A 13,459-nucleotide genomic window follows, 5' to 3' on the forward strand; every position below is an offset into this window, starting at 1 on the left:
AACCCAAACAAACGGTGAACATATAAAGTAAGCTTGTTATTCCTGTTTGGTCCTTGAACCTGTTAAGCATCTTCATTTTCATTACACTGTATGCTGATTTACTGCTAAGCCTCTACCTATATTTATGGACTGGTCACTTCCATTTCATTGTATCTGAAGAACTGTGTGTGCACACAGTTATACTTTGAATAAAACTTCCTTGGTCTTAAAGGTGCCACTGGACTCGGATTTTGTTCAGCTACCAGTACATATCAGACCACCTGGGACAGAATTTACTTGAGAACCACCACCAAGCACTCCAGACAGAAGAGATCCACTAAACACAGGACGCTCGGATCGGCCAGTATCAGCAACTTACCTCCGGCCTCCCAATGCTTCTGCGCACTCGAGCCCCGACCCCTTCGGATTGTTCCTTGCTGAGCACAGTTTTGATTACTCTCCTCACTGCAGCCATTCTTCCCGGGAAAAGAGAAGTGAAGCCTGGAGCCCTCACGAATCTGCGTGAACTACAAGAGCCTGAAAAGAAACCAGCCAGTCCTTTAGTAAACAAAGCCGCTAAGGGAATGGATCTGGGGAAAGGAGGGGTGGGGAACCACCTAGCAATTTATGACGCTTCTGTTTATAAACATGTCAAAGGGAAGCTGGTTTGCACCCCACCCGCCGTGCTTCCCTATGGCACATGAATGGTCCCACAGGGCTCCCCTCTCTCCACCACTGCCCCCTAACTTCTAATTATGCGCAACCTTGAGGAGTGCTGCTGTCTGACGCCCTGAGTAAAAAAACAAATTCAGCATGACTCAGCAAAGACTTGCCAAGATTTTTATGCAGGGGAAAGACGGCACGAAACGTAGTGGAACTTACTTCGGAGTAAATTTATTTAGGATGACGCAGGGAAAGCTACAAGGAGGCTTGCAAAAAAAAGGTATTAAAACTATCCTACCCCCGTGGGGGCGGGACCAACAAACGGCAAACCCGGGGCTTCCATAACAAATGCAAGGGCCGGTACGCGAGATCGAGCATTTCGGACCTCCCTATTCACATCCTAAGTGTAGAATGACAAACACGAGCAGCTCCCTCATTGGATGTGCTCAAGAAAAAAACTTTGAGAGGGCGGGATCTAGCCAGGAAAGGCGAGGCAGGATGCCTCTTCGCTTATGCAGCGGCCGGGTGTTTTGCTTTAACGCCGCCTTCGTCATCCTCAGCTGTTCGCTGTCATCTTTTTTTCAGCAAGATGCATAAGAAAAAAGCGGCGCTGGGGCGTATTTATATAGCACTCTTAGGATTGCATGCATTCGATAAACAGACTGCGGGGGGAGGGGCTATAAAGTAACAGATGAAACCAGAAATCTGTTAAAAGTAACTTCGGAAATGGGAATGCATTCACAAGAACGCCTCACTCCCCCAGCAGGTGGAATTTTTAGTTTGGTGGAGTGAGGTGGTATTTAAAGTATTTTAATAAAATTTATATATATAATACATTGTATCAGAGAAAAAAGTGGATAGCTTTGGAGTTGAGAATGCAATGCTATAAAAACAAAAAAAATGTTTATATATTGAGGTACTTACACCAAAACTTAGTTCAAGGTTTAGAAGGGTTAGAGATGGCAGCCTCCAGGTGAGGCCTGGAGTTCTTTTAGAATTACAAATGATCTCCAGGCCACAGAGAGGAAATGGCAACTTCTGAAGGTGGCAACTAATCCCCGTTCTTGTTGTTCATTCTCACAGTCGAGTCCGACTCTTCGCGACCCCATGGACCACATCACACCAGGCCCTCCTGTCCTCTGTCGTCCTCCGGAGTTAGCTTAATCTCATGCTCCTTGCATCGATAACACTGCCTAACCATCTCATCCTTTGCAGTCCCCTTCTTTTATCTTCAATCTTTCCAAGCATCAGGGTCTTCTCCAGTGAGTGCTCCCTTCTCATCTGGTGGCCAAAGTATTTGAACTTCAGCTTCAGTATCTGGCCTTCCAGGGAACAGTCAGGGTTGGTTTCTTTTAGGATTGACTGATTTGAGCTCCTTGCAGTCCAAGGGACTCTCAAGAGTCTTCTCCAGCACCATAATTCAAAAGCATCTATTCTTCGGCATTCAGCCTTCCTTATGGTTCAACTCTCTCAGCCATACATTACTACGGGGAATACCATTGCTTTGACCATATGGACTTTTGTTGGCAGGATGATGTCTCTACTTTTTATTATGCTGTCTAGGTTTGCCATAGATTTCCTCCCAAGGAGCAGGCGTCTTGATTTCATGGCTGCAGTCACCATCTGCCATGATCTTGGATCCCAGGAATTTGTCACTGTTTCCATGACTTCCCCTTCTATTTGCCAAGGAGCAATGGGGCCAGATGCCATGGTTGTAGTTTTTTTGATGTTGAGTTTCAAGCCAACTTTTGTGCTCTCCTCTTTCACTCTAAGCAAGAGGCTTTTCAGGTCCTTTTCACTTTCTGCCATTAGAGTGGTATCGTCTGCATATCTGAGGTTGTTGATGTCAAGTTTAGTTTATTGTCCTAGCCATTGGCCATAACAACACAAAATAAATCAAAGCACAACCAACAGTATACATCAGTAACTTAGGTTGTTGATGTTTTCCCCAGCAATTTTAATTCCGGCTTGTGATTCACCAGGCCAGCATTTCACATGATGTACTCTGCATATAAATTAAATAAGCGGGGTGACAATATACAAACTTGTCATACTCCTTTTCCTATGCTAAACCAATCAGTTGTTCCATATTCAGTTCCAACTGTTGCATCTTGACCCTTATATAAGTGTCTCAGGAAACACGTGAGGGGGTCTGGTACTCCCATCTCTTTAAGGACATGTCACAGCTTGTTGTGATCCACACAGTCAAAGGCTTTAGTGTAGTCAGTGAAGCAGAAGTAGACGTTTTTCTGGTATCCCCTTGCTTTCTCCATAATCCAGCGAATGTTGGCAATTTGATCTCTAGTTCCTCTACCTCTTCGAAACCCAGCTTGTACTTCTGGCAGTTCTCTATCCACATACTGCTGAAGCCTAGCTTGAAGGATCTTGAGCATGACCGTGTGAAATGAGTGGAATTGTGCAATAGTTTGAACATTCCTTGGCATTGGCCTTTTTGGGGATTGGAATGTAAACTGACCTTTTCCAATCCTGTGGCCACTGTTGCATTTCCCAAATTTGCTGGCAAATTGAGTGCAGCACTTTAACAGCATCATCTTTTAAGACTTTGAATAGCTCAGCTGGGATGCCATCACCTCCACTAGCTTTGTTTGTGTCAGTGATCACACCGTCGTGGTTGTCAATGACATTGAGGTCCTTTTTATGTAGTTCCTCTGTGTATTCTTGCCATCTCTTCCTAATCTCTTCTGCTTCTGTTAGGCTCCTTACTGTTTTTGTCCTTTATCATGGCCAGCTTTGCACGAAATGTTCCCTTGATTTCTCCAATTTTCTTGAAGAGCTCTCTAGTCCTTCCCATTCTATTGTTTTCTTCTATTACTTCACATTGTTCATTTAGGAAAGCCTCCTTATCTCTCCTTGCTATTCTCTGGAAATCTGCATTCAGTTGGGTAAATCTTACCTTACCTTACCTTACCTTTTCACCTTTCCTTCTTTGTAAAGCCTCATCAGACAGCCACTTTGCTTTCTTGCATTTATTTTTCTTTGGGATGGTGCTGATTGCTGCCTCCTGTACAATGTCATGAACCTCCATCCATAGTTCTTCAGGCATTCTGTCTATCAAATCTAGTCCCTTAAACCTATTCTTCACCTCCACTGTATTTTCATCAGGGATGTGAACTAAGTCAAACCTGAATAGCCTACTGGTTTTCCCAACTGTCTTCAGTTTAACTCTGAATTTTGCAATGAGTAGCTCATGACCTGAGCCACAGTCGGCTCCAGATCTTGTTTTTACTGACTTTATAGAGCTTCTCCACCTTTGACTGCAAATGATATAATCAATCTGATTTCGGTGTTGCCCATCTGGTGATGACCATGTGTAGGTTGTTGGAAGAGGGTGTTCACTATGACCAGCATGTTTTCTTGACAAAACTCTGTTAGCCTTTGCCCAGCTTCATTTTGTTCTCCAAGGCCAAACTTGTCCATTATCCCAGTTACCTTTTGTCAGGAGGGCACCCCCGGGTCCCTCCAGACTCCACAGGAAGCGCGGTCCCAGGGATGCGCAAGTTCTGACGTCAACCAGTCAGCAAACCACTGCAGGGCTTCCCTGAGGGACCTGGGACCCTCCTCTACCAGCCCTGCCGAGGCTGTCCCCCAACGAAGGGAGGGGGGCACGGAAGGAGTGTCAGCTGGGCCGCCCAACAGGGTGCAGACCGAGAAAGGGAACGGTGAGGGTAATTCACAGTGGGACCAGGAATCTCTGGCTGTAACCCCCTGGCTCTGTTACTTTAAGGCATGGGCGGTGGGCCAAGAGGATGGAGCGGGAGTAATAAAAGGCAGAAAGAGAGAAGCCTAGGAGGATTGTGGAATCCTGGCATGAAGACGTAAGGAGGGAGACCCGAGTGAAACCTTTAGCCACTCACACACGTCTGCCAAGAGACCGCCGCCGACGGGGAAGGGGAGGTAACCTCCCCGGGTGAATTCTGAGAATTCCCCGGGTGAATTCTGAGATGACTCCTGCCACCCAGCACTCCAACCCGTCCTGGACTCATCCCTTCACCCAACCACCCCTCCAGCCCACGCAGGGCTTGACACCTTTTGACTTCCTACTTTAGCATTCCAGTCCCCTACGATGATGAGGACACCATTTTTTGGTGTTAGTTCTAGGAGTGTTGTAGGTCTTCATAGAACCGGTCCACTTCAGCCTCTTCTGTGTCAGTGGTTGGGGCATAGACTTGGATTATTGTGATGCTGAATGGTTTGTCTTGGATTCGGACCGAGATCATTCTGTCATTTTTGAGATTGTATCCCATTACTGCTCTTCTTACTCTCTTGTTGACTATAAAGGCCACACCATTTTTTCTATGGAATTCTTGGAGACAGTAATAGATATAATGGCCACACTAATCCCTACTGAGCCCCTTAAACTCCACCCTCCACAGGCACCACCCCCAAACTCCATGAATTTTCCAAACTAGAGTTGGCAATCCTAGAATTCTCTAAGAGGTCTATTGAATTCAGCCTGGCTCACAGAGCTATGAGAGTTAGAAATTTTTAGAACGTTGTCCCGACACGGGACTAGACGCCCCCCCCCCGAGCCAGGAACCCCAACCCCCAAGTGCCAGAGAGGCGGAGAACAGACCCCAGGGGCACAAGCGGTTGCATGGGGGAAGCCCGAACAGCAGCTTGCCTGTCGCTACATGGCAGCCCACCTCAAGAAAACCCCAGGGGAGGAACACGGAGGGAGGAACAGGCTCCCCACCCGGGAGTCTTCAGGGAGGCACCAGAGATGATGAAGAAGAGGGAGCCACTCAAACATGGCCCACACCTACCTGCTGGCTCCCAGTGGACGACGGCACTGCCTGAACACGCCTGGCTGTTCGGGCTGCGGCATGGACCCATGCCGCAACAGGCCTGCACACCCCTGCTGAGGAGGGCATGGCCCAGATGAGCCCAGCTGCAGGAAATGAGACCCTGACATCGGGCAGCAGGCGCAACTCGGGGAAAGTCCCAGCTGAACGAAGAGTGGACACCAGTGAGCATGGAGCACCTGTCGCACACGGTGAAGCGGGCGGACCAGGCTCCAGAGGGTCGGAGTCAACCGGGGAAAGCGAGACTGCGGGAGCTGCGTCGGGGGAACCAATGACATGAGCTGGAACCCGGAGGAGCAGCAGCCACAGAAGCCTATTGGGATGAGGGAGCAGGCAGTTGGCAGGAGCACAAGACGGGTGTTGGGAATAAAAGGGGAAGTGATCAAGGCTGAGGTGGATTTTTGGTGTGTGCATAGAGGCAAGGAGACAGTCAGGGGAGCTTCTGAGAGAGAGAGAGAAGCCTGGCACCTCCACAGCCTGAACTCACTGGTGGCTCTGTCTCCTGAAAAGGGGTGACGCAACCCCAAAGGAACAGGCCCATGTCTGAGGCATAAAAGCTACAAACCCCGGTTTCCCACCACCGACCCGCGCTCCTCCCAAAGCCGGGTAGGTCGGCCAGAGTGGACGGGAGCCCTGGGCGTGACAAACGTTTTTAAAAATGTCTTGCTTTTGGTGAATCGGCTTTGTTTGCCCCTGTGACATCACCAGGCATCCTGATCTGTGTAGCATTATGACATTCCATGCTCCCTGAGTGATTTGTGCATGTGATTTTGGAAGCATCCCTTTCAATCTCAATGTGTTTACGCTCGGTGATGGGGTGCAGTTAACAAATCTGAGGACTATAAAGCATCACAACATCATCATGTACGTTGTATGATCTCTGAGTGGATGGGATTGCCTATGTGACTAGTGCATGAAGAAGTTTCGGTACTTCGAAGAAAAAATACAGGAAAAAATTACAGCAGACAGAGAAAAATAATGGTGGCTGTTTCATATAATATCTCTGATTCAGTCTACAGTGAATCAGACTTCCAATTTCAGAAACTGTTTTATTAGCTAGAATTACTGCAGATACTTTATCTCAAGACCAAATTTCTTTTTCACAATTTCATCCTAAACAGAGGTACGCCTTCTATAACTTCAGTGGACTAAGAAGGGCATATCTGCTGAAGATTGCATGGGCGGCCCCCTCTTCTCTTCCAGTTCCTCCTTCCACCCCTGTCCAGTTGCTGCTGCTACCTTTGTCTCTGAAGGTAGGGTTGCTTGCTAGTCCTTGTGGCCTCCTGTTATAAGTGGCACCAGGAATTATTTTTTTAAAGCCAGTATCATATGGCTCTAAGAATCTGTGGTTTTACCACAGAGTTCTTGGTGATTCCTAGAGTGATGTGATGCCACTTTCATTTTTTCTGGGAAGTGACTTCATGATGCATGTAATGCTGGTGCCCCAGGTCCTTGCCCCCCCCCCCAAGCTTCCAACAGTTGCTAGAACCCTATCTGGAGCCCATAGAGTTTCACAATTAAAGTATTTTGTAGAGATCCATTCTCCTGTCTCCCAGTGCTATGTTTGACCTAAGAACCAAAACTGGGGAACATTTAATGAAGCCAATTTTGGGGGATAACTCGCAGAATTCAAAGAGTAAAACTCAACTACTGAAACATTTCTGTTTGTTTAATGGATTCACTAACACAAAGATGCCTTATTCCCAGAAAAGTGATTGGGAGTAGTATAAACAGCATGCAAATAATTTCTGATAGACGTTCCGTATTTGCTAAATATGTAAAAGACAGTACAAGAACACGGATACTTCCTCTTAAACCTACAATGAAGAAAGACACTGTGTCTGTGGAAAGAATAATTGACGTAAGTTCTTTTTTAAAAATACAGAAATATAATGTTTAGTTTGTAAAAACTATAGTATGTTATATTCAGTTTCAGTATTTATGTGTGCACAGTGATGCATCAGTCTTTTATAGGGCAGAACAAACTGATGGCCGAAATTTCCAGTTATATATGTGGATTAAGCCCAAGACCATTGTTTTGTACTACAAAGCCTAGGCGATATGCAGGAATTTTGCTTGTTACATTTACTTTCAGTAGGCTGCACTCTTAACCATATTTACTTGAAAATGAATCGGTTATACTATTTACAGGTGTGATATTTCAAGTTAAGATACTAATATTTTTGATGTTTTTAATATGATAAAACAGGGTTATGTTTAGGACTCAAAACTTACAGCATGTTAAACATTGATTACAAATTGCCTCAGTTTTATCCTCCACCAGTCAACATTTGCTAATTATTTTAGGAACAGCAAAGATGGAAACCACAGAGAACAAACCCATTCTAGAAGAGGTGCTGGTAAAGAAGTCTCAGCAGAAGAAAAAGATATCCCCAAATAATTATAAAGAGCGACTATTTGTTCTGACAAGAACAAGCCTCTCATACTATGAGTATGACAAAGATGTGAGAAAGTGATTTATGCTTTTAGGGGATCTCTTGGGTCTCTTTTGAAACTCCACTTATTAAAAAGTTGTGTGTTTTTATGAGCTTTAGTATCTAACTCTATGCTTCACTTTGTGTTCTCAGAAAAAGGGAAGCAGGAAAGGTTCAATTGAAATTAAGAACATTCGATGTGTTGAGACTGTAAATCCTGAAGAACAGGCTCCTCTGGAGAGGCAGTATCCCTTTCAGGTAGTACCCAATGAAACAATGTGTAGCAAATTTGTCTTTGCTGAACATTAATCACCATTATGATTCTTATGAAAGTCTTTGTTTGGTGGGGTATAATGCTTTTCTTGAATTTTATGTAACAACACCCGAACCTACACCTGGCTCCAACCAGAATCCATCTTCTATGCAGTCTCTTCTCTCTGTCCTTTGGCTTTCACCTTTGTGCGATTGCCTTTTTGTTTGCCTTTGCACATACTTCTGGATAGCTACATGGATAATTTTTTTTTTTAATGACAGTTAGGCCAAATAATTTCATAGGTGGCATTACCGTTTTTCCTGGAATGGTTATTTGACCATGTTGTGCCCACACCTTTGTTGTGTTTGCACCGTGGGTAAACCAAGGGTGATGGGCTGCAGCTAAGGATAAGAGATGATGGGGAGGGAAGGAGAATACAAGTGACTGGCAGGAGGGAGTCTGAATCCCCACACCTGGTTAAGAAGCAGATTCTGGGATTTAACTCTAACCTCAGCTCAAGGGATCAATTACACACTAGGATTTCTTTTGTGTTTATTTTCACCTATGATTTTTTTTTTCTTTTGAAAATGTAGCCTTTGGGATTGTTTTATCGAGGAAGAAGATTTAGGGGGGGGGGGGGACTGTAAAAGTTTCTTTCCCAGCCATTTTCTCATTGGGCAAAGCTACCCCTTGGCTGCTTTTACCCGAACTGTGAAAAAAATAAGGGTATCGGTAAGTTTTCTCTAGCAAGAACAAAAGTACCTCAAGGGTGGTTTTTCTAGTACACAAATGGCTGTGTCAGAAAGGGTTAAAGTTACTGTCTCTCATGCTGTGGAGTCTTTGATAAAGCAGTCTGAGAGGCTGCATTTCCAAGGGCGGGGGGACAATCAAATAAACAGAAGACACCATAACCTGAACAAAACCTTTGGGATTGCTTTATCGAGGAAGAAGATTTAGGGGGGGGGGGGACTGTAACAGTTTCCTTCCCAGCCATTTTCTCATTGGGCAAAGCTACCCCTTGGCTGCTTTTACCCGAATTGTGAAAAAAATAAGGGTATCGGTAAGTTTTCTCTAGCAAGAACAAAAGTACCTCAAGGGTGGTTTTTCTAGTACACAAATGGCTGTGTCAGAAAGGGTTAAAGTTACTGTCTCTCATGCTGTGGAGTCTTTGATAAAGCAGTCTGAGAGGCTGCATTTCCAAGGGCGGGGGGACAATCAAATAAACAGAAGGCACCATAACCTGTAGCAGAGCCCCCAAAATGTTCAGGGCTATACATGCTCGACCCTGTTAAGAACAAAAGACCAGCCTTGACCTGGATAGCCCAGACAAGCCTGGTCTTGTCAGATCTCGGAAGCTAATCAGGGTCGACTCTGGCAAGTACTTGGATGAGAGACCTCCTTAGAATACCAGCAGTTGGGAGGCGGGGGCAGGCTTTATTCAGCCACCTCTCTGAAAATCCTCTAAGCCCCCACTAGGGGTTAGTCACCAGAGGTCGCCATGGCTTTCGGGTGCACACAAACTCACGCATACACATATGAATTTTAAAAAAAAGAACATAAGGGAAGCCACGTTGGATCAGGCCAATGGCCCATCCAGTCCAACACTCTGACTGATTTTCCCCAAGCCGCTGCTCCGCCCTCACTCTTCCCTTTCTCCGATTGTATGCATCAATTTCCCACTATTTGCTGAGTGGCCACAGTTTGACCCGCAGCTTCACCCGATTTTGCCCGCATCTTCTGGATCCTCAAAAAAACAGGTTTGAGAAGACGTGTGGGAAATTGGGCGAAGCTGCAGGTCAAACTACAGCCGTGCAGCAAATTGTAGGAAACTGATGCATACAATCGGGGAAAGGGGAGAGCAAGGGCAGAGCAGCGGCTGTGGGAAATCGGTCTCTGTGTCACACAGTGGCCAAAACCTAGGTGCTATCAGGAGGTCCACCAGCAGGGCCAGAACTCCAGAAGCCCTCCCACTGTGGCCCCCCAAGCACCAAGAATACAGAGTATCACTGCCCCAAACAGAGTGTTCCATCTATACATTATGGCGAATAGCCACTGATGGACATCTGCTTCATATGTTTATCTTGAAGCTAAGTTAATATATAATAAATTATTTATCTTTATCTGTGTCTTTGCCTCTTTTCTATTCTGTCTTTATAAAGGCAGCATTATGTACTTAAATTATACCTATCTGAGTGGCAATAGCTTAAACTACAGCTTGTATCATCCACACCTCAGGTGAGACGGGGGTGGGTGGGAATGTCCACACAGCACCTGGCATGACAGTAAGGTATTATGGTATCATTATTGTTTGTTTGTTTGTTTTGCAACTGGTTGATTGCAGGCTAATTTTCTCCAATGTTTAGGTTGTGTACAAAGGTGGCCTGTTATACATCTATACTGCAAATGGAGAGAGTCGAAGACAATGGCTGGAAGCTTTGCATAAAGGTACCAAGTGTTGTGTTAGACTTTGGCATGCTTGACAATTAACCATATTGCCTTTACAATTACTGTAATTTAACTTGTTTGAACTAGCAAAATGATGGCAATGCATTCTAGTATTGAAAACTTTGAGAAAATGATATATTGTACTGGGGAAAGGCTTTCTGATTTCAGCGATCCTGTACCATTTTCTTAGGAGCGCAACCATTTTGAAGACAAAAATAATTTTTGTGTTATGTATGGATTGATGATCTGAACTGTAAAATCACTTGTAGAGGCAGACTGTATGCTACAGCTGAATGGTATGTTTGTTCTACAAACCTGACCCACTACCTGTGTTTCTTGAGACTGAAAGAGGGCTATGGTAGGTGTAGAGTTTCCCATCATGCCAGGATTGATCCAGTGACTTCAACAGAGAGGTCAGCTTTGTATATACAAAGGAATATGTGTGCAGTGATCAAAATTTGCAGTGAAGCTTTCACTGCACCGATCCACTCAGTACATAGTTGCAGCATGACACATTGGCCGCGTGAATTGATCCTAAACCTGCGTTTGTGTGGCTCTGTAAGATTATTGTTTTATAGCAGCAAAGGCATTCAGCATTCTTTCTTTCTGTTCTTTATTTCCAGAGATAAAAGGCAACCCGGATTTGCTAAACAAGTACCACAAGGGATTCTTTTCCAATGGGAAGTTCATGTGCTGCGATCAGGCTTGCAAATCAGCTCCTGGATGCACCTTATGGGAGACATGTAATGCATTATTACCTTTCTTTGCCAAGTTTATATAGTGTAAACGTTACCATTTTCATACAATTTTAAAAATACCCAGTTTAGAATCCTGCTTTGTAGTGAGGAAAGAAACTCCAGATTGCCCAGGCGCTTGAGTCCAGATATCATGGCCATTTGACCTAGGGCTTCCCAAGCCAGGAAACTTCCAGTTGCTCTTTGAGCATGAGGGGGAAGAGGGAGGGAGCACATAGGCATGGCAGCTCGGGGCCATAGCTACGCGGGGCCCAAGGGGTGACACACCCCTCCTGAATTTGCCATACCCCCGAGAGCCTGCCCCGGCCTGGAAAGTTCGTCATCCAATGCTAGCCATGTATACTGGGGAGTAAGGGCAGAACGACATGTTATACTGGCAAAAATGTGTCTGCCAGGAGCAGGGAGGTCCTTTTCTGGTTCCTCCACCCAGTTTAAACACATGTAAAATTATATGGGGAGGCATTTTTGTGGGAGAATTGGCAGGTGTACAAGAAGTAACCAGCCATCCTCTCTGTTGAATGTCTCCTCAAGATTGCTTTGTAACATGCAGTTTCATCTTGAGTCACAGTGACTGATCTAAATGGCACTTACTTTTCAAGTTGGCTACAATCCTAAACATGATTTCAAAGCAAGTAGTGTATGGTTATTAAATCAAAAAGCTGAGGGCCCATGAGGAATTTCTAGAGGGACAGATGATTTGGAAATCCTACTCTGCCAAAATTGCTCCCTCCATAACTGAATAAGTTGTCAGGGGCTTGAGGTGACTGATTTCTCCTCCCCTTTTCTCCCTTTAACTGACACTCAACTTCTTTCAGTGTTGTGTCTCACCTGGAAAATATTTAGTTCTCATCAGGTCAGTTTTTGAAGGGTTTTTTTTCCTTTTGGTAAATTTTTTTTGTCATATTTTTCAGCATACTTGGGGAGTCCCACAAGTAGATAGAGACCGTCCTTCTTTTTCTTTTATTCCCTTAGAAGCTCATGGATTCATAAATCTTGAGCATACTTATTCCTTATCTTTGGATGCAAGGGCTAAAAGGACAGAAACATATTTTGCAATTGCTAAGCAAAAGAGTCAGGGTTTCTGGAGTATAAGGGGATGGTTGGTTAATTAAACACTTAATATAATGATCCCTTTTATTTTCAAAAAACCTACGTTCAAGCAGGACATGAAAGGATCCTATTAAGGCCACAAGGCAAATTCTGTTGGAATAGGGCCTGTTCAAGAATCTCACCTGTAAAACCAATATGGGTATAATATTCAATCTTGTGAAGAAGAAGGTTCTGTAGTATCACAGGATGGTAAGATAGTACTTATAGGGGGGTATTGATTTTGGGAAAGAAAGACCAAAAGATAGGGGTGAATAAACTCTCTTGTCTCTGAGTGGCCTGGGTTTAGCTGCTTTTGTCATCTGTACCAGGGCTAGTTTACTATAAGATATAGTGATTTGTGCCATCTGTAATATACTGGATTTGGTTTATATGTTGACTAGCAGTAAAGCCCGTTGTGGAAATAAATACAACGGGATCTAGAAAGAGGCTCTGGGGGAGTGCTCTGGCTTTGGGCAAACAGTGTCATTTTGCTTTGGTGACCTCAGCAGGGTATAATGACAGAGTCCACTGTTTTCTCCAGAGGAACTGATCTCTGCTCCCTGAAGAGCAGTTGTAATTTTGAGTGATCTGTAGCCCTCACCTGGAGATTGGCAACAATTGTTACCCAAGATGAAATGGCTGGTTTGGAGGGTGGAGTCTATGGCATGAGGGACTGAGTGGTTTGGAGGGTGGAGTCTATGGCATTGTACCTGTCTGAGGTCCCACCCCTCCTCAAACCTCACCCTCTTCAGGCTCCATCCCTCAAATCTCCAGGAATTTCCCATCGGGAGTTGGCAACCCTATCAGGATTTGCCCCAATATGTTTTCTCCCAAAGGCCAAAGTAGGTGACTGGACCAAACTTAGTTGCCTACCAACAGGCACTGAGGGGAAAGTAGGGTTGCCTGCTTTAAGGAGGGAAATACCTGGAGTTTTGGGGGGTGGATTCTGTAGAGGGCAGCATTGGGGGCGGGGGGGGGGCCTCAGCAGGTATAATGTCATAGGGTCTACCCTCCAAA

The 13,459-nt window shown here is 45.0% G+C and overlaps 2 protein-coding genes across 5 annotated transcripts in view; one reads left to right on the plus strand and one right to left on the minus strand.

Annotated features, from left to right (window-relative positions):
* Positions 1 to 1,024, minus strand: part of PIR (pirin) — a 41,153-nt gene extending 40,129 nt beyond the window's left edge. For 3 of the 4 annotated variants that reach the window (XM_015417601.1, XM_015417605.1, XM_015417604.1), the window contains exons 1-2: positions 862 to 1,024; positions 359 to 516 (exon numbers count right to left, since the gene is read on the minus strand). In XM_015417601.1, the coding sequence (XP_015273087.1) occupies positions 359 to 454 (96 nt within the window). In that variant the 5' untranslated portion in view covers positions 455 to 516; positions 862 to 1,024. Of the gene's footprint in view, positions 1 to 358; positions 517 to 743; positions 804 to 861 lie in introns of those variants that run through there. The other variant, XM_015417603.1, reaches the window with a different exon arrangement.
* Positions 1,025 to 7,783: 6,759 nt separating this feature from the next.
* BMX (BMX non-receptor tyrosine kinase) overlaps positions 7,784 to 13,459 on the plus strand; it is a 27,331-nt gene continuing 21,655 nt past the window's right edge. Inside the window, exons 1-4 of the mRNA XM_015417579.1 lie at positions 7,784 to 7,930; positions 8,054 to 8,158; positions 10,517 to 10,598; positions 11,222 to 11,341. Coding sequence (XP_015273065.1) covers positions 7,784 to 7,930; positions 8,054 to 8,158; positions 10,517 to 10,598; positions 11,222 to 11,341 — 454 coding nt within the window. The remainder of the gene's footprint in view (positions 7,931 to 8,053; positions 8,159 to 10,516; positions 10,599 to 11,221; positions 11,342 to 13,459) is intronic.

This window comes from Gekko japonicus, unplaced genomic scaffold (assembly GCF_001447785.1).
Source record: "Gekko japonicus isolate JY-2015 unplaced genomic scaffold, Gekko_japonicus_V1.1 scaffold18, whole genome shotgun sequence".
Lineage (NCBI taxonomy): Eukaryota > Metazoa > Chordata > Lepidosauria > Squamata > Gekkonidae > Gekko > Gekko japonicus.